At 63.7% G+C, this 19,893-nt stretch overlaps 1 protein-coding gene across 1 annotated transcript; it reads right to left on the bottom strand.

The window, feature by feature from the left end:
* Positions 1–272: 272 nt before the first annotated feature.
* On the bottom strand, positions 273–19,670 carry PEAR1 (platelet endothelial aggregation receptor 1). Its single transcript, XM_045784360.2, is given in 25 exon segments — positions 273–1,476; positions 1,910–2,158; positions 2,247–2,321; positions 2,465–2,600; positions 2,713–2,801; positions 2,959–3,171; positions 3,336–3,464; positions 3,563–3,691; positions 4,585–4,710; positions 4,895–5,041; positions 5,176–5,278; positions 5,380–5,543; positions 6,258–6,378; positions 6,459–6,633; positions 6,904–7,116; positions 7,187–7,323; positions 7,491–7,614; positions 8,254–8,497; positions 8,737–8,755; positions 8,757–8,830; positions 9,452–9,552; positions 9,905–10,009; positions 10,660–10,821; positions 12,188–12,293; positions 19,574–19,670. Coding segments are annotated over 23 exon segments (3,126 nt in total). The 5' UTR covers positions 10,761–10,821; positions 12,188–12,293; positions 19,574–19,670; the 3' UTR covers positions 273–1,324.
* Between the last annotated feature and the right edge of the window lie 223 nt (positions 19,671–19,893).

Here is a 19,893-nt window from a genome sequence, read left to right as displayed (position 1 = left end):
GGCCCCCATTTGAGTAGCCCCTCTCCCGCCTGCCTTCCCGCCGCCAGCCTCCGAGAGCCTCCGCAGGGTTGTGCTCCCCACTGCACTCCCAGCACCTGCCGGCCTTCGGCCTTCGAGCCTCGTGCTTCCGCCCTGTGGACAGGCCGCTCATCTGGGAAGCCGGGACATCGGGAAGCCGGGACATCGGCGGGCTGTGAGCGCAGAGCACGCAGTTCGCCCGCACCTGAGCACCTACTGGCACTTATCCCTGGTACTTTCAGCTCACTCTGCCATTCAGCCTTTTGAGGAACATTTATTGAGTGCCTACTGTGTGCCAAGGGGAACCAATGTTGAGCACAATACATGATTCCTGCCTTCTGGGAACCCACAATCTGGTGGGGGAGGCAGAGATTAATCGAATAATCACATAAAGAAACACATTCCAGAGAGACCTGGTACCCTGAAGGCCTTCTCCAGGTATCGGGTGAATGCACACAGCTATAATCCGTGCAATGCAAGAGAGGCGCTTCCACGAGGAGAGGAGAGGATGTGAAGGACAAAGAGCAGTGAACAGCTGAGTGGAAGAGAAGAGGATGGATGTGCAAAGTCCCTGTGGTAGGAAGACGTGTGACTGGTAGGACCTGGAGCCCATGGTGACTGAAACGCAGTGACAGTGAACACAGTTCCAGGTGAGGCTGAAGAGACGGGCCAGGCCAGCAGAGCCCCTAAGGTCTTTGACAGTTCTGACTCTGGCCCAAGAGCTGTGGGGAGCCTGTGAGGACTCAGAGGTCACCTAACCAGCTTGTGTTTGGAGCAGTGGGTTGGAGCAGGCACCAAGTGGGTACAGGAGGCCAGTCAGGCTATTGCTCGAGTTAACTGGTCTGGGCTGCCTCTTGACTGCACAGTGAGTGCCCCAGGACAGGCTGTGTGCCTAGAAGCCCTCTGAAGCCACACACACACACACACACACACACAAACACACACACACAGCCCAGCCTGGGAGTGCACAGAAAAGGAACCCAACATACATTTTTGACATTAATCTGAAATCAGACTTTTCTAGCAACATTCATCCCACCAGTTTATGCACAAGGGCCCTGGGGCCTTGGAGAGCAGCAGGTTGGAACAGGGACGAGAGGGAATGTGGGCTCCTGCTGACCAGGGTCTCCCGTGCTGGAAGCTGGGAGCCAGGCCCTGTTCCCTCCACGTTCACTTCCTCTCGTAAACGTTCATGTTCAAGGTCTGCCGGGCCTCTCCCTGCTCCTGGCAGGGTACAGCAGGCTCTGTCCCCAACCTCAGGCAGCAAAGAACAGGTATGCTGGTCCCTGCATGCCATCCTGACCCATCAGCGGTCCTGGCGCCGGAGTGGGGGTGACGGGGGGTGCCGTACTGGAGGCAAGTCATAGTGTCCAGGGATGTGGCTGTTCTTCGGTGAGTCGTAGTGGCCAGGGGGCAGGCCCGGAGGCAACGGGGGCTGGGAGCCCACAGAGTCTCGGTCTGGGGGCAGAAAGGGGACAGGATGGGAGGTGGCTCCTCCCTCCTCACCCCCCCACCCCCCATCTGCAGCTTCTCCTGCCCACAGCCAGTGTGTACGTCCTCCACTGCCAGTGGGGGAGGCCACCCTGATCTGCCCACCTCGCAGGGTGAGGACACTTTGTCACCAACCCGGTCCCCTCGTTGCTGGGTACCAACTCCAAAGTCAGGGGCTGTAGGACTGCCATTTCAAGTCCTCAGCCCTGTGAGGTGGGCTCTGAGAGGCAAGGTGATTTCCCGAACATCATGCCAGGTGTGAGCCCAAAGCGCACGCCCTTGCTGCCACGCCACACCACGTCACGCGTCCACTGCACTTACTCCCTGACCCTTCCTTGCCCCTCCCTGTCCTGGCCACCGCCAGCCCCACCCCTCCGCCCCAGCGGAGAAGGGGGCTCACCATAGGTCAGAGGGCTGGGCTGTTCATAGGTGCCACTGTCTCTCTGTGGCTGGGGGTGGTGCCGCCTCTGGCTGTCTCGGGGCTGAGGGGGCTGCCTGGGGGGAGACCCCGAGGGAGGGCCTTTCATCTCCACATAGCTGCTCTCCCAGGGGCTCCCTAGGAGGCTGGGCAGGTCCCGGATCGTGGCATAGGGGTTTTCGCTGCTCAGGGAAGCCACGCTGGCCCCCAGGCCCTCTTCTGAGATGGGCCCTAAGGATAGAGGAAGGACGTCAGGCTCCATGGGGGCCCTGGCTCCTAGCCCCCAGCTCAGCCCGCTCCCTCGCCCCTGTGCCCATGCCTTTGCTAGAGAACGGGCCTGGGCCGCCGTGGCTGCTGTAACTGGGGCTGTAGCTTCTGTCCAGGCGGCCGCTCCCTGAGGAGGAGGAAGAGGAGCGGCCAGTGAGAGGTCGGGCTCCCAGCTGCCCTGGAACCGGAGCCGCCCACGCTCAGATGGAGCAGGACACCGGGCTGCACACGGCCACACCCCCGCAGCGGCCTCGGCCTCCAGGCTCCTACCCCTGTCCGGAGGCCCTGGCGGGGGCTCCCGGCGGTGCTTCCAGTCAGCAGGCAGGGTGCTGTGGTTCTCGAGCCCATGCGCGCCCCCTGGCCGCTCTGGGGCCTGGAGGCTGGCGAACAGCTGACTGCCTGGAACCTGATGGGGGGAGGGGGCGTGGAATGGGAGAGCAGCACACCAGGATGGAGCTTTCCAGAGAGCCAGGGCTGTGCCCACCCCTCTGCAGCGCCTCCGCTCCCCCAGCACTGACCTTGTTCGGGGGCGGGGGGTTCGGGGAGCACTGTGACAGGGTGTGGTAGCTGGGGTTGGAGTAGTAGTGGCTGTAGCTGGGGGGCACATCTGCGTGAACAGACACAGGCGCGTGGTGACCTGGCCGGTCGGAGAGAGGCCCGGCCCGGGAGAGCTGCTCTGTCCCAGCACATCAGTAGCCGGCCTATCCGACCTCTCTTCTCCCCCCGCCACGCCCCGCCTCCCATCTTGCAGGAGCACCGCTCACCTGGCATGACGTACTCGGAGCTGTCCAGGCGCCCGCCGCTGTAGGCCACCACCAGGTGTTGGTGTGCCTTGCCTTTTTGCCAGTGGCGGTAGCCAATGAACAGTGCCAGCAGGGCCACCACCAGGGAGCCCAGCACGGCGATGCCGATCACTGCCCCCAGCGAGTTATAGGCCACTGGAGAGGTAGGCATCATGGTGAAGGGCTCCTGGCTTCCTAGGGGGACCGGGTGGCCACTCAGCATGGTGTCTTGGCTCTGCTGTGGCACATGGGGCTCATGCACAGGAGGGGCTCCAGTAAGGAGGCCGGGAATAGGAGGGGTCTGGGTCCTGGTGCCCTGGGGACAACGGGGGGGGGGGGGGTCCTAGAGAAGACCTCACCAATCCTGCAGGGGGCACCGCTGTCCTCTGGGGGACACACACAGGCCCCAGTCTCCGGGTGGCACCTCTCTCCAGGACCACACTGGCATGGCTGGGAGCAGTTGGCTCCGAACATCGCAGGAGAGCAGCCTGAGAGGGAGGCAAGGAGGCAGGTGGGGGGAGGGGCCAAAAGCTGCAGTCTCCTCTTTGGGCTGGGGGCGGGACATGCCTTCCCTTTCTGTGGGTACCTTCCAAGCAGAGGTGTCCAGTCCAGCCTGGGGGGCAGAAACAGCTCCCATCCTGGGGGTGGCAGGTGCCTCCGTGGTGGCACTGGCAGGACTGGGCACAGTTGGCTCCCCAGTGTCCTAGAGGGCACGCTGCAGGGGACAAGTGGCTGTCTGGCCGGGCAGGGCCAGCGCTGTCTGGACGAACGCTCAGTCCCCAGCCTCACTGAATCTGCTCAGCCTTGGTCTCCCTGGGACACCAAGGTTTTGAACCACAGCTGCCCACGGATGACTCCCAGATGCTTACCACGTGCCCAGCCACCCACTGGGCCGTGCACTTGGTGATCTCATAGCCACTTCAAAGGGGGCGCCCAGGGCCAGACAAGCAAAGGGCACTGTTACTACCCTGCACTGCTTAGCTCTGGGTTCTCTTTTTCTCTTTAACCTAAGACAGAAGTTAAGCGTCCATACTATTTGAGGTCCAATTTCTGTGTGCCTGACGTTAGTGAATAATGCAACGGGAGCTGGGACCAAATTCTATGAGGACGCTGCCCTCCGCCATGCCCCTCGCCTGCCCCACCGAGCCCGCTGCCACCCAGCCCGCACCCAGCCTCTCTGGGTCACCGCGTCTCATTTCTCCCTTCTAACACTTGCAGTACTTGGTTTTTTGCACTAATCTGTTCCATGATGTTCTTCATATATTTATTTATGTGGGGAAGAGCCACATATAAATAAATAAAAATTGAAAAACGCAGAAATAAAGAAAGAACATGTCCAAAACCAAGCTTAGGGCTCCCCCCATGCCCAGACCAATAATGCCCTTCCCAGGCCGCCCTGCAGAGATGCAGGGGACTTGTCTCCCTGGCCTGTTCACTGTGGCACCCGAGCCCCCGGGTCATTATATAGTGTCCGTACTGTTTGTATAAACTGCTGAATCAAAGTTGGCCTGGAGGCTTTCACACCCAGGAGCAGCAGAACGGAAGCCCCTGGTCCTCAGCCCACCTCTCCGCACGCACATGCGCTCTCACACTCAAGCCGCCACCTACGCTGGGAGCAATCGGGGCCTGTCCAGCCGGCCAGACAGTAGCAGGTCCCGTTGGAGGGGTGGCAGGAGGAGTGGTTGGCACACTTGCAGGGCACACAGCGTTTGCCATAGCGGCCGGGCTGGCAGGCTGGCGGAAAGAGGCCGGTGGTGACTGGGAGCAGGGGCCACCCCGTGCTCAGCCCCGGACCCCACTAGCTCCCTCCCTCCTTCCCACTGCAGAAGACACCAAGAGGGGCAGTGGGGGGGTTCTGGCATCTGACATTGCCCTACACCCTCCTGCTGGCAAGTGGGGGAAGGAGAGAGAGCCTCACATCTTTGGCAGGAGGGGCCTCGGAATCCGGGGGCGCACACGCAATTGCCATTCTCGGGGATGCAGGTGCCCCCATTCTTGCAGGTACAGCTCTTACTACAGTTGGCTCCCCAGAAGCCTTCAGGGCAGGGCAGGTGGCAGCGAGTCCCTGTGGGAGAGAAGGGTAGGGTGAGCCTGGCCACCCCCCCCCCATGTCCACAGAGGCTCTTCTGGACACATTTCCTGTGGGATCCATCCCCCAGCTCTGCTGCGGGCCTGGGGCCGGGACACCTCGATGCTCACCCGTCCAGCCGGCCTGGCACTGGCAGTGTCCACGAACAGGGTCGCAGCCATCAGAGTGGTCACAGTCACAGCGACTGGCACAGCCTTCACCAAACTTCCCCTTCTTGGGAGGGAGTGGAGGGCGGGGCAGGCCAGTCGGTCAGCTGGGGGAGGGGGGTTGCTATGACCTGCCCTCCCCAGGCCGACAGGCTGTTGAGCGCTTACCGGGCAGGGGAGCTGGCAGTGGGCCCCGTGCCACCCAGGGGTGCAGGTACAGGCTCCGGTTTGGGGGCTGCAGGCTGCCTCGTGGGCACACTGGCAGCTGGCGTTGCAACCGAAGCCCCAGGTTCCAGGCGAGCAGGGCACGGAGCAGTTCCCACGCTGCCAACCTGGAAGAGGGGCTTTGCAGATAAGCATGGGGATCCAGTCCCCCTCAGAGCAAGCACACACGCACATCCGCTGTGCCAGGCACTGTGCCGTGAGCTGGGGGTGGGAGTGCAGGGCTTGAGGCCCACGCAGGAGGCTGGGAAGATGCTAGGTGGCTGCGGTGGTGCCCCACTCCCTTCTGGGGCCTGCCTCTCCTGCAGGATGGGGGGGCTTGGCAGCAAACCCAAATGCTTAGAGCAAACCCCAAACCAGGTAACTAAACGAATTGTGCAGATCATGTGTAAGACTGCAGGGAGGAGTGGGGACGGGAGACTGGATGTGGGTTACACATCACCGAGAGCCAGCCAAATGCGACACATCCGTGTCAGAATCCAGCCCAAAGGTTGCCAAGGGCCACCCCGGTGGATCTCAGAAGCCCTTCCTGGCCCAGCCAATGCGTGGTTCTAGATGACTGAGGGCGAGGGATGCCCGCCCGAGGGGTGCCTTCTGGCCTGGGCCTTTAAGCACAAGTAGGATTTTTGTGGTTGAAGAAAAGCAAAGCGGGTTTTTCAGGAAGGAAGTAGCCTGGCTACTTTCCCACCGTCCAGCTGCTGCCCCGGGGGCTCCACCCTCACCCGCAGCCTCTCCCCTGCCCGGGGCCCGCCCCTGCCCTTGGGCCCGCCTTCTTTCCCGGCCCCGCCCCCAAGTCACCCTTCCCCGGAGACCCCGCCCATTACCCTCCTTGCAGACGCAGGCGCCGTCGACGGGCGAGCAGGCAATGGCGTTCTCGCAGGAGCAGCGCGCGTTGCAGTCCACGCCATAGGTGTCGGGGGGGCAGAGGCTGGCGCAGTGCGGGCCCTGAAGGCGGGGGACTGTAAGGGGGCGGCCCGGCCCCTCCGCCTCGCCCCCCCCCCGCCCGGGTCCTCGCCGCGCCTCACCGTGTAGCCCGGCGCACACCGGCACAGGCCGCTGTCGGGCTGGCATACGCCGCCGTGGAGACAGAGGCAGTGCTCCTGGCAGCCGGGCCCGTGCGTGTCCTGCGGGCAGCTCTCGTTGCAGTGCAGGCCGGCCCAGCCCGGCAGACACGAGCACTCCCCGCTCATCGGGTGGCAGCTGAGGCGGGAGCGGGCGGCGCCGTCTGACGGGGTCCGCGCGCGCCTCCCCGGCCTCCCCGGCCCCTCGACCCCTCCGCGCGGCGGGCGCCTGGGGCTTCGCCGAACCGGGGGGGGGGGCGCGTTCCGAGCGCGCCCCTGCCCCCACCCCCGAGGCCCCTCCCCCTCCCTTTTGTGACATCTGTCCCGCCCTCGGGTCCGCCTCCGCGGCTTCGGCACCCAAGGCCGCTCCCATTGGCCTCCGACCCTTGAGCTTGGTCCTGTGGCACACCTGAGGCTGTGCTCCGGGTCGCAGGTGCAGGGCTCCTGGCAGCTGAGTCCGTAGAGGCCATCGGGGCAGAGGCGCTCGGTGCAGCGCTCCCCGGTGAAGCCGTGTTCGCACAGACACGCGCCGTTGGCCGGGAAGCAGCGTGCGCCCTGGGCGCAGTCGCACATCTCCGCACAGTCCTGGCCGAAGCGGCCCACGGGGCACTCCTCACGGCACCTAGGGGCCTGCCGAGTGAGCCTGGCCCACCGCCTCCCCTGCCGCTCCCACCCTCGCCAAAGCTACTCACCGATCCCCCATGTAGCCCGGAGCGCAGTGACACTGGCCAGTGAATGGATCGCAGAGGCCACCATTGTGACAGTGGCACTCTTGGGAGCAGTTGGGTCCGTGGAAGCCCTCTGGGCAGGGCAGGGAGCAGATGGTGCCCTGGAGAGGTGGAAGATGGACAGAGCCCCTCCCCATGGGCACAGGACCCCCAGATACCCCCATCCCTCAAACCCCTGCAGGGTCCACGGAGCCCATACCCTTCACATACATCCTCCTCCCAGCCCTGCAGAGAAGCACCCCAGAAGCACAGGCCCCACCCTTCCTACCATCCAACCAGGTGGGCAGCTGCAGGAGCCCTGGGAGGCCTGGTAGACACCCCCGTTGTGGCAAGGATAGGTGCTGGGGCAGAAGCCAACGCCAGTGGTGCCCGGAAGACAGGACATCTCACAGCTGCTGGGTAAAGCAACGAGGTCAGGGTGGGCTCAAGCAGTGCCGGCCTCCCCTTTGCAAATCCTGACCTCAGAGCTTACTGTGGCGTCCTTCGGTGCTAAACCCTCTTCCCTGTCGGGGAAGGCAGGAGTTGGAAAGCAAAGGTTTCCGGGACCAGAAATGGCGGGGACAGCCAGCAGCACCAGATGGGGCAGGGTGACCAGCCTGTGCCCCCTCCACTCCACCCACAACTCTGCTCCCGCTGGTGGGGGGGGTGCATCTGCCTGCCACGGTTTTCCTGCCCCAGAGGGCTCCACTGCAGAGCTCCTCCATGAGACCTAGTGCATATCCCCCACTCGGCCTGCACCTCCTTGCGACAGGCTTCTCTGGGACCCCGTCAGCCCCACTCTGCGACACCTGCTCACACACGGCTCGTGTCATCTGCACTGTGAGCCTTCCAGCAGAGGATATGCTGCCATCTTACAGGCAGGGAACAGCTCACGAAGAGTCAATGATTGCCTCGAGGTCGCTCAACTCAGGAGTGCAGAGCTGGGACGAGGACCTTGGCCTCTCCATTCTGTCCATTTGGGACCTAGTCTGAGTGCCCTCATATCCCCACGTGTGCCCATGTGGTCCTCTGTCTGTGACCCCGTTATGCACCTGGGCCCTGTTCTCTCCAGGGGGCAGAAGCAGGCTCCAGTCTGGGGGTCACAGGGCACTCCGTGGCACTGGCAGCGCAACTGGCAGGCAGGACCGTACTGGCCGGGGGGGCAGGGCAGGAGGCAGTGTGGGGGCTGCAGGCCAGGGGGGCAGAAGCAGGCTCCACTCCTGGGGTCACAGGAGCTGCTGTTCCCACAGTGGCAGGGCTTGTCACACTGAGGCCCCCACACTCCTGGGGCACACGCTGTGGGATGAGGAAGGTAGAAGGGCGTCACCGGGGGTCTCCCCCCTCCCTAGCCTCCACTCAGTCCCCGGCTCTGTCCCCCAGCCCGCCCCGCACACCCGTGCCCTGCGCCACACCACGGAAAAGGCAGCTGGCTGCTGTGGGGCTCTTGGGTACCCGTCCTAGGGGACTGAGCACCTGTGAGCGGCAGGGAGGGGGGCAGCCCAGGGTCCAATGCCCCTGCAGCCCCCAGCACTCACCGCTGGAGCAGTCGTCACCCCCGCCAGCCCTGCTCGCACTGGCACTCACTGGGAGCCACACAGCGGCCATGGACGCACTCCTGGGCGCAGAGAGCTGGGGCAGAGAGGGAGGGAGTGAGAAGCACTTCCCTCCTCCGAAGCCCGACCCCAGGTGCCCTCGCCCTCCCAGAGCAGCACTTCTGCCTCGAGGAAGTGGCCACAGAAGGCAGGGCCAGCAGCTCAGGCCAGAGCTTGACAAAGGTCAGAATTCCAGGCTCCCCAGCCCCTTTCTGTGACATTGGGAAAACAGAGGGGGTCCTTGGGTCAGGTCGGGACCAGACTTGGCTGCTGGGCAGACAACAAGCAGGTGGGGAGTGGGTCAGGCTGGGCAGGAGTCTCTCCAGGATGAGGGAAGGGGGAGAGAGGCAGAGCAGGCTCCCATGGGGGGTTTCAGGGGGTGTGGTGGGGGCAGGGCAGGAGAGCCTGGGTGGCAACAAGTCAAAGACAGACAGCCGCAGAGAGACAGGGAAGAGACCACAACGCACAGTGCCGGAGAGACACAGGCAGCCCCGAGACTGGAGACTGCTCAAAGCCACGGAGAGAAGGGGAGGAGAGACACGTGGTCAGCCAGGGCAGAGGTGGCTAGCGCCAGCTGCCTGGGGGGGGACAAACCAGAGGGGGCAGGGAGGGACGAGGAAGGGCAGGCTAGCCCCCCTAGCCCTCCTCCCGGACTCACGGACACAGGTGCCCCTGCTCTCATAGAAGCCGGGACAGCACCGCAGGCGCTTTCGGTGCTCTGTCCTCACCACCTGGCGGTACACCGGCCTGTAGACGACCCTGGGGGGACCCCGAAGGTGGCCCTCAGTGCCCCCTGCTGAGGCCAGGTGGCCACACCCACCACCGTGTGGCACTGGGGAAGGCCAGGCACTGCTCGCTGCTGGGGGGGTGCACAGAAGGAACATTCCCTCCCTGCCCCCTCCCCCACCACACACAGGTGCAGGTGCACAATAGGCCCCAGGTGCACACACACCCCACACAAGCCCCCCAAGTGCCCCCTTGAGTGCTTTGTGGCCAGAGGCTTCCTCTGCACTCCGAAGTTTGGAAGTTTCAGGGAAGAGAAGTGGGTGTGGAGGCCCAGGGCCCCTTGAGGCAGCACACAGTCCGCAGCAGGGAAAGGCCGGGCACTCACGTGGGCTGGGGGCAGGTGTGGGGGCTCTCCCAGGGCCGCTCACAGGGCTCCGAGGGGAGCAGACTGAAGGGGCGGGACTGGGACTCCTTGGTGGTGGTGGTGAAGCTGCAGGACAGGGGATGGGGTCGGGGTCAGTGTGGGGGAGGCCTGGCTGCCACAGGGCACTCTGGAAGCAGGGGTATGAGGGTTCGGCCCTGATGGGGAATGCTGCCCCAATATGTGGGTTTGCTCCCCTAAGCCTAGGATGAACCCCTATCCTGGCCCCTCCATCTGGAGGGGTCCTCCCAGGGTATTCCTGGGACACCCCCCCATCATTGTCCCGTCCTCACCCTATAGGACCACAGCGTTCCATTTCTCCCTCCTCCTCCTTCCTACATGCGAGATTGAGCTAGAATTGATTTCTGGGCCCAGCTGATGGAGATGTGTTGAAGCATTTCTGGCCAAACCCTGACCTGGGCCTTTTCCCCCAGCCCTGTCCCCTTTGCTCCCCCTGGACCAGCCCCCCTGCTTGCTCCACAGTGAATGGCTCCCGCCCTGCGCTCTGTCCTGCAGCCAGCTTCCCACAGGAACCAGGAGACGGGGATGAGGAAAGGACAGGGTCAGAGGTAGCCCATGCACGGGAGGAGAGAGAGCAGGGGCAGAACCAGGAGGGATGGGAAGGAGAGCTGGGGAGAGGCAGGGAGTCGGGGAAGGAGAGGGAGAAGGGACCCCCGTAGGCAGTAGGGGGAGCTGGGGAAGCAGCAAGGGCCCCTCACCTTTCCCAGAAGCTGCAGGTGTTGGGGTCACTGGGGTTGAGAGCTCCAGCCAGCCGCAGGCCCAGGGCCAGGAAAAGGAGGGAGCACAGAGGTGGTAACATCGTGGAGGCCAGGCGCTGGGGCAGGCGATGGTGCTGGACGGCTAACCGGCTAACCGAGTATCTGCAGGGACCAAAAGGGGGCCTCTTGTCCCCTGACCCCATGCCCTGTGGGTGGGCTCTGCTCCCCAGGGTCACATTCCTGACCAGGTGGCTGTTCCCTCTGCCTGGCCGTCTTCCCTCGTTCTTCTCCTGAGTCCTCACCTCTTAAAGTCTCCCCCAAGTGACACCTCTCCTTCTCTGCAGACTGACCCCCACCCCTCCCAGCACCATTCACTCACACACGGGCCCAGTGCCTCTAGAGGCCGGAGTCGTGCCCTGGATCTCTGAGTGCCTGCCAGCCCCTGCCCAGGGCACCGGGACACTGGTGCGGAGCTGGGAAGCGGGAGCCGGTGGGGAAGTCATGTGGGAAGCCGACTTGGGCTCCGCTGGAGGAGGAATTCCTAGTCACAGCAGCCACTCGAAGGGGAGCTTCCTGTCCCTGCAGGCTTGCAGGTGGAGGCCGGACCCCTCCGATGCGGCTGGGAGTGTGCAGCTAAGACCTGCAGGAGGCCCTCCTAACCACTGATGTCTGGTGCGCTCCACGGGCTCCTGGAGCCCATGGTGCCCGGTTGGAGAGGCCACACTAGAAGCCTGAAATCACGCTTGCTGGGGGGGGGGGGGCGGTTATGGACACCAGGGACACCGCCAAACACCTCAAACCAGGGACAAGCCCATCCCCACCCCACCAGGGGCGCACCACTGCACCCAAGTCCCAGGGCTATTGCCTGAGGAGGCCTCCAAGACGGCCTCAGATGTAAGCGGCCCCCAGCTCCCTCTGGCCACCCCATCAGCCATCTGGAAGCAGCTCCTCTGGGCCTCCGCCCCTGTCCGGACTCGCCCGGTGGGTGGGGAGCCAGTCAGGACCTCCGCTGGGTCCACTCTGGCTCCAGAGCTCAGGAGGGGCTGAGCCCCTTGAGTGCCCACCCCCGCAGTCGGTCAGATTGTGTTCCGTTTTCCTAAAACTCATCCTGGCTCCCTGCTCCCTGCCTCCCTGAGGCGCCCACATCTGCTTATAATTTTCCCGGAGAAGAGAGAAAGGTCGTGGTTGCTGGCCCCTTCCCCCCCTGAGTATCTCTGGAATGCCTGCTGCCTGGCCCCACCCCAAGCCCCCCACCCACACACTCCCAAGGTCCCCGCAGCCACTCTCAGCCCTCCAGGTCTGAGTGAGAGAGATGTGCCCTGACCTAACCCCATGTCACCCTCTGCTGCAGCCCCAGAGATGCCTCCCGCTGTCTCCCGCTACCTCCCAGCTGCTGGCTCCGGGGCTGTCCCCCTTCGGGATGACCATGACCGGTGGCTCTGTCACACCTTCCCCAGGGCAGTGCCCACCATCCACCGGGGGCCTTCCTTGTGCTCCTCCACCCACCCCCAGTCCTCAGGGCACTCACCAGGCCTCCATGGCATCCTGTGGCCTGAGAAACGGAGAGGAGACAGGGGCAGGGCCTGGGGGGCCTGGCAGTGTCCTGGGGGATCCCAGCGCTCAGGATATGGAGCCTGAAAACAGGAAATAGAGCCTGGCTAGCATGTGCGTATATGGGGGAGGGCAGCGGGGAGTGGGGTCAGGGGCTCCCTCCTCCCCACACCCTGAACTCAGAGGGTGGGATGCAGGGTGCAGGCCAGTGGCTTGTCTCCTGAGCTGAGCACCATGGCCCCCTCTGAAGGGGTAAGGGGGGACTCAGCCCATCCTCAGACAGCCAGGCCACAGTCACAAGGGTCTGTCCCCCCTCCCCACCACAACCTCCACATCCCCCCATTCCCCTCCCAAACAGACTTGGCTCCTTCTGCCATCCCCAAACTATCCCTTCTATCCCTGCCCTGCTCAGGCCACCTTCCCAGGTCTAGGGCCCACTGTGTGGGCTCCCAGGTGACCTCCCTTGGCTGGTCCCTGGCAGGATCCTCTCCATCCTGTCTTCACACTGCCCTCTGCCTGGGCCCCCAGCTGTCCTCAGCATCCCCCTCTCCTGGACCTGTGTCCCCAGAGCATGAGACTGAGGGGGGGTACATACCCCACAGCAGGAAGGACCTGAGGCAGGACAAGGGACCCCCCCCAGACAGGCCTTCCCATCAGCCCTTCCCCCAGTCACTGCCTCCCAAACCAAAGTCTAGAGGAAATGGTTCACCTGGAGCTTCAGGAGGTGTGCAGGGAAGTGTGAGGTGGGCTCGACGCCCCCCCCCCAGTCCCAGGGTTGACCTTGATAACCGGGGATGGGGGCTGGAGGGGTGGGGAGATTCTCGGGCTCCTGGAGTGCACAGGGGTCCCAGCCAGTCAGGAGCAGGGCTGGAAGTGGGGTTGGTGAGACCAGTGGGTGGTCTGCAGGGAGGGGAGAGGTAGGAGGGGATCCCTGCTGGGAGGGGATGTGTTTGGCCTGACCGACCTCAGCCCCTGAGGAGGGGGGATCCCAGGCCGGACCAGGAGCCCAGACCCCCAGCCTGGCCCCCCAGCTTGTCTCCATCTGAGACTTTGTCCCTGAGGGTCTGGGGAATCCGAGGCCCTGGCCCCATCCTTCCCCAACACCCCCAGGCCCACCAGCACCAGGGCCCACGTGCCCACACACATCCCTCCAGAGTTCTAAATCGGACAGCTCTGGCGCTCATCCCACACTCACAGAGGGAGCCCCAAAACCCCTCACTGTAGGCTCCTGCCTGACATCTTCCCTCCTAAGAACGCTCAGGTGGCCCAGGCATCATTTACTGTGTGGAGAAAGGTAGGGAGCCTCGAGATTTCCCGGGGTCCCATGTAAGGCTGCCCTCAGCCCCCTGTGGGAGGGAGGACTGTTGGGCAGGTGAGGGCACTGGCAGGAGTGAGCCCCCTGCCCCTGCCGGCCACACAGCCAGACCGCTGGCCTGGCCGAGGCTCCCAGTGGTTCCCATCAATCCGGCCCAGGCGGGGAATCCCAGGGGCTTTGCTTGTCTTTGTAACGGCCTCAGTTATGCAGAGGAGGAGCGTGGAGGGGGTGGACAGGAGAAGGGGAGGGGGGGCAGCCACAGAACAGAGCAGAGGCGTGGGAACGGGGTGTGTTTGCAGCGCGGAATGACTGGGGCTTCTCTCTCCCCCACCTCTAGATGCAAGGCAGCTGGGCCCCTGGCCAGGCCCCGAGCCCCCAGGCTGGAGCACGACGTCCAGCAGCCCTGCCCGGGGGGAGGGGGGGCTCCAGGCCTGCACACAACCCGCCCCAGCCCTTCTTCCGCTCAGCCTGATTCCCTCCTGTGGGGAGCCCCTGATGGACAGGAGGTGATCCTTTCTGTAGGACGCAGAGAGCAGAGGGCTTCCCCCACCGGCTCCCCTCCCCAACTCTTCTCTGGGCGGTGGACAGCGGAGGACAGCCTCTGAGCTGCGCAATGAATCACAGTTCTCAGTCCCCCCTCTGTAAAAGGGGGCGACAGCAGCAGAGCTGTCCTGCAGATCGTCAGGGGAGTTAATACGGAAAAGGGCTGCGAGATCCCAACGTGCTCAATTCCCATTCGCTGTCTCCCCGACCCGCACCCCATCCCCATCCCCACTGCCCTTGGCACTGTCATACCCTTCGGGTATTAATTCCAAGAAAAGCTGTTTCTTGTTTTTTTCTGAAGAACCCCCAGGACGATCCGGGAATGGGGCTTAGCTGCTGACACAGAGAAGGGAAGTGGGGGTGGGAGGGGGCCAGACCCCCCACAAAATCTGATCCCTCAGAACGATGGGCTGCCCGCCAGGTGCATCTTCAAGCCAAAGAGGGATGCCGAGACAGGACGCCTGACTTCTGCTGTCCCCAGCCCGACCACCAAGCCCTGGCGCCCCCGCCCCTCCTCCCATCTCTGTCTCTCTGTCCCCCACATCGTGGAGTCCAGATGTCTTGACCTTACGGGCTGTCACTTACAAGCTGTGTGACTTCAGACATGTCACCGGAGCCCTGAGAGCCTCCCTTCCCTCGACTGTAAAACGGGAGAGTGACCCCCACATCTCGCGGGGTACAGTGGGGGTTGGAACCGCTAGTGCCGGTAACCACCTGGAGCAGAGCCTCAGACCAGACGTGTGCGGGTGCAGAGACAGAATCCCCCAAGTTCTAGACTCTCGGCCTCTTCCCTTTGTTTTTGTTTTGTTCCTCGTTCGTCATAGAAAACTCTCTGCCTTCCGGCAACTGGGCTCAGGTCGGGATCTCCGTGATCTAGCAGCCGTGAGATGGAGCCCCATGTGGGGCTCACACTCCACGCAGGGTTGGCCTTGGATTCTTTCTCCCCCTTCCTCTGCCCCTCTTCTCTCTCTCTCTCAAATAAATAGCAATAAATAGAGTCTTAAAAAAAATCTCTCTGCTTTCTGCCTTTTTAATCTTCCTCTATCAGTTTCTGGGTCTGTGTCTTTCTGCCTCTCTTCTCCCTTTCCTTTTTTTTTTTTTAAGGTTTATTTATTTATCTTTAAGGTTTATTATTTCTCTCTCTCGAGCAGGGTGAGGAGCAGAGGGAGAGAATCTCCAACAGACTCCACGCTGGACACGGAGACCAACACAGGGCTCGATCTCACGGCCCATGAGATCACGACCTGAGCCAAAAATCAAGAGTCGGACACTTAACCTACTTAGCCCCAGGAGCTCCTCTCCTTCCTTTCCGCTATCAAGGCTGCCAGGTACAGCACAGTTGTGCAGTGCGTTCACTGCACTAGGGAATCTGCCCTCAGGTGTGCCACAGAAGCTCACCGAGCCCTGTGTCTTAGCTTAGCCACGGGGGCCTGGCCCTGGGTCTACCTCCCTTGTCTGTGTCTGTTTCTCTGTGCCCTTTCCAAACCCATCCTTGCCATGGAGACAGGATCACTTAGTCCTCCCCACTCAGCAGTTAGACCCCGTCTGCTGCCTCCTCGCACAGGGATGCACTGTGACCCCCACGCCACCCAGTACCACGTGTTCACGCTTGCACACGTGAGCTCAGAGCCCCTCCTACATGCGGCTAGGCCGCCAGGCCTTCGGCACTCCAGGCATGTCTGCCGGATGGAGGGACAGGAAGCCTATGTGCCGGCCAGACACTGGGCGGGAAGGGGCAGGGGTGAGGGGCTGGCCTTGTGTTCTCTGTGGCTCAGGAAACAGAAGCTAGAGGGCCCTCAGCCCAACCTGTTTACTCATCAGGAAACAGGGAAACTGTGGGGATTCTGATTCACCAGCCATCCATCGCGTGCCTCCTGGAGGCCGGCGCCAATGCCAGTCCCGGCCCCGCCACGGCCACGGCCTACAGGTGCCGCCGACTGCTGTCCTCAGTCACGGGAGGGCCACGGAGGCCTCGGGGAAAGCGACTTGCCCAGGGCCAACTGGGGGTCAGTGGCGACAGCAAGATTAGAATCCAGTTCAAAGAACAAAGCACTGGGTGGAGGGGACCCCCCAGACGACACAGGCCAGGAGCGACTCCCCTTCTGCCCCCTCAGGCTCCCTGCCACCCCCAGATACCCTCAGAAAGTGTCGCTCCTCTCTGGCCACTGCCCTCTCTGACGCCCTCTGTGGCTCCCCACACCATCACGGGAAAGGGCACCCAGGAGCCAGGCCGGCCAGCTGTCCATCCTTGGGGAATCTTCCAGGACCCCACCCCTGGGGCCGCACACGTCCCCCATTCCTCCCAGCCTGAGCGTCGGCCTGCAGGCCCCCGTGGCCCAGAGGGGCCTGAGCTGTTCTCCCCCGGGGCCGGCTCCAGCTGGACACAGACCAACACTTCCCAACACCCCAGCCAAAGGCTTGACACCTGTGCCCCTCCTCTGGGGGCATGTGGGGCCGCCGCAGGCCAAGCCAGGAGTCCACAGCCCCTGGAAGCCTTGGGGTCTGCTGGCCTGGGCTGGGCTCGGGGTTGGGACTGCCGGTTTGTGCTCTGGCTTCCCTAGCAGGCTGGGGCATCCTCTGTCTGTTCCTCTCCAAGGCCCTGAGTGGGCTGGGTGCCCCCCTGCCACGGCCACCATGCTTTTATTAAGGTTAGTCTTCCCAGCTGGAATGGAGCTCTGTGGGGTCAGAATGCTTTCCTGCCTTCCTCCCCACCGTCCCCGGCACCAGCCAGCAGGGCACAGAGGGACACCGGCCCCGGGACGGCAGAAACTGCACATTCGTGTGGAGCGGGCAGATGGACGGATACACCCTGAAGCCCGGGCTGACTCCAGCCAGCCTGGACCTTACTTTGTGGGGCACGGGGGTGAGGGAGAGGCGTGTGGAGGCTGGGGCTTTACCCCGGCTCATCTGTCAGCGGCACCGGGGCCTCAAAACCCAGGACTGGCAAGACGCCAGAAACTGGAGTTCAGAAAGCTTCCACCCTCGAGGAGTGAAAGGCGGCTCCAGACCTGCCCTGCTGACCTCGGGCCGGAGTTCCGCTGGGCTGGCCTCCGGAAGGGATGACAGCACAGCGGTGCGAGGCCCTGAGTCACCTGGGGGGGGGGGTGTAGGCACACGGCCTAAACCCTTATCCTGCACCATGGGCCTCTCGGGCCCTGGAACACCATCCCCCTCCCTGGCCACCCACACACTTCCCCCCAAATTGGAGGGACTGGGCCCCTGATGCCCTATGTGGGGGGTGGGAGGCAGGGAAGGGGAGGGGACCCAGGAGGCCCCACGTCCCAGAGCCCCCCACGTGCCAGTTCCCTCTGGAGACCTCTCTTGGCACGCGTGGGACAGCTATCGCCAGCCCTGGTTCAACGTGTGCTGTGGGCTAGATGACTTCTGCTCCTTCTCTCAGCCGTCCTGAAAAGTAGGTGCTATTATGGGGCGCCTGGGGGGCTCAGTCGTTGGGCATCTGCCTTCGGCTCGGGTCATGATCCCAGGGTCCTGGGATCGAGCCCCACGTCGGGCTCCCTGCTCAGCGGGAAGCCTGTTTCTCCCTCTCCCTCTGCCCCTGCTTGTGTTCCCTCTCTCGCTGCCTCTCTGTCTGTCAAATAAATAAAATCTTAAAAAAAAAAAAAAAAGAAAAGAAAAAGAAAGAAAAGTAGGTGCTATTATGCTTCCCATTTTATAGATAAAGAAATATCCCAGAGAAGTTAGGTAATTTGCCCCAGGTCACCCAGCCAGGCGAAGGCAGAGCATGGATGGGGACCAGGTCTACCAAACCCCGAAGCTCATGCTTTTACACCCTCCTTCCCCCCTGCCTTCCCTCTGGTCCAGGGACTCCCCACTCTCCTCTGTCTCCGCTCCTTTCTGTTCTTTCTCTAGGTCTCTGCTCTGTTTTCCTAAGTCTGCCCTTTCTTCCCTCGGGCTCTTGTTTGCAATGTCACTGTCTCCATTCTCATATTTCTGTCTCTTTATATCTCCGTCTTTGTCTTCTCTCTCCTTCCTGGTCTCCCCTTCCTCCCACTGGTCTCTCCGTGCCCAACTAGGTGCCAGGCGTGGTGCCGACACCCTCCCTAGGATGGCGGGGCTAGGACGGCCGGGCCCTCCGGCGCACAGCGAGGCTCTTTCTCAATGTTTCCCAAGCTGCTCTAAGGAGAGGATGGGAGCACAGCAGCAGAGGCCCCCCCCTGACTCCAGCACCCTCCCCAGCAGCTGGTAGGGGGGCAGGCAGACAGCAGCCCGTGACCTCTATCTCTGCCTGGAGAGCCAGTTTCCTCTTCTGGGAAAGTCTGATAGGGAACGGAGTAGGGGAGTGAAGAAACAGATGCCAACCCTGGGTTTCACCTCCCAGTGAACACAGTGGACCAGCGGAGCGAGCCCGGCCTCCCACTCAGCTCCTAGGCGCAGGGAACGTAACCCAACCACAGCGGCGAGTAGGCTGGGTAGACTTTGGGGGCTTCAGGGGCGGGAGAGGAGCAGCAGGGGCAGGAGACAGGAGAGCTGCCCCCACACTTGGCTCACACGCACACACACAGGTACCAGAGGACTGGGGTGGGCTGCGGTTCAGGGACTAGCCCCCTGACCCCACCATCCCCCTGCCCAGGCCCGGCTCAGACCAGGGTGAGGGCTGACCCCTTGCCCAATCCTGCCTGGAGCAGAGGTCTGGCGGAGCCTGGGAACCTCGGGCCAGCACAAGCTGTTCCCATCCCTGGGGACTGGGGTCACAGCCCAGCCCCGGGAGAGGCCACTCATGAAAGGTCAGGACAGGAGAGTGAGGGTCCAGTACTGAAGGCAGGAGATGGGGTGGGGCTGCGGGGTGGCCTCGTGGGGGCCCCCGGCTCCTGGAGCCCGCCACCCCCACCCCAGCCTTGCCACCTCAAATGATCTGCCCAGCCCGAGGCTTTGTGAGGGGCCAGATGTGGGAGACCTGCGGCCAGCTTCTCGAGCTCCAAACCGGTGAGGCCATGGGCGGTGGGCTGCGGCACACCTGGGCCCTTGCCTCGCCCTCCTGAGGGGTCAGGTCAGGTCTCAGCAGTAACAATAGCCCTGACCAGGCGCTGTGCTAGGAGGAGACAAGTTCCCGTTCATCTGAGCCTCCAGCAGCCCCAGGGGCAGGCCCTGTGCCCTATGAGTCCCCGCTTAGAAAGAGCGACTGAGGCGCAGAGGACCTACGGCCAGGCAGGGGCAGAGCGGAGATTCGAACTCAAGCAGCCTTGATTCCGGTGTGGGCGCTCTCAAGGCTCCCCGCAGCCTCGCAGAGGACCTGGTACCCCGCTCTCCGGCCGGCCCGTGGGAGTCGCGAGGGGACGCCCCCCAAGCCCCAGAAGTCGCTCCGGGGGGGGGGAGGGCTCGGGAAGGGGCCTCATCTGCATGCCACTGACTTGCTGTCCCCCGGAGAGGGCCACCCCAGTGCCCTCGGTCCCTCCGCTGCCTCCACCCTCACGCAGAACTCGCGGTCCGCAGCCCTTCCCAGGAGCAGGGGGGGCGCGGGGCGCGCGGGGGCGCGCAGCCACTCACCTGCCTCGGACCCGAACTGTCGCCGGCCTGGGGTGGGGACCGCCCGGCGGCCAGGAGGGGACGGCTGGGCGGTGGGACGGCGGGGAGGCGGGGCGCGCGGCCCGCGGGGCGGGGCGGGGCAGGAAGGAGGCGGGGCCCCGGGCCCCCGCGGGGCAGGAAGTGTGGAGAGGGCGCCGGGGAGGACGCGGGAGCCTGGGGAGCTGGGGAGGGGGGGGCTATGGCCTCTCGGGGAGGGAGATGCCGGGGAAGGGGACGCTGGGGAGGCTGGGGGCGCCGGGGGAGGGTGACTGGAGGAGCCGGGGGCTGGGGTCGCCGGGGGA

The sequence above is a fragment of the Ursus americanus genome, chromosome 2, assembly GCF_024610735.1.
Source record: "Ursus americanus isolate L20-20 chromosome 2, mUrsAme1.1.p, whole genome shotgun sequence".
NCBI lineage: Eukaryota > Metazoa > Chordata > Mammalia > Carnivora > Ursidae > Ursus > Ursus americanus.
The sequence above is the reverse complement of the archived record's forward strand: the minus strand, read 5'-3'. Positions and strand labels throughout refer to the sequence as shown.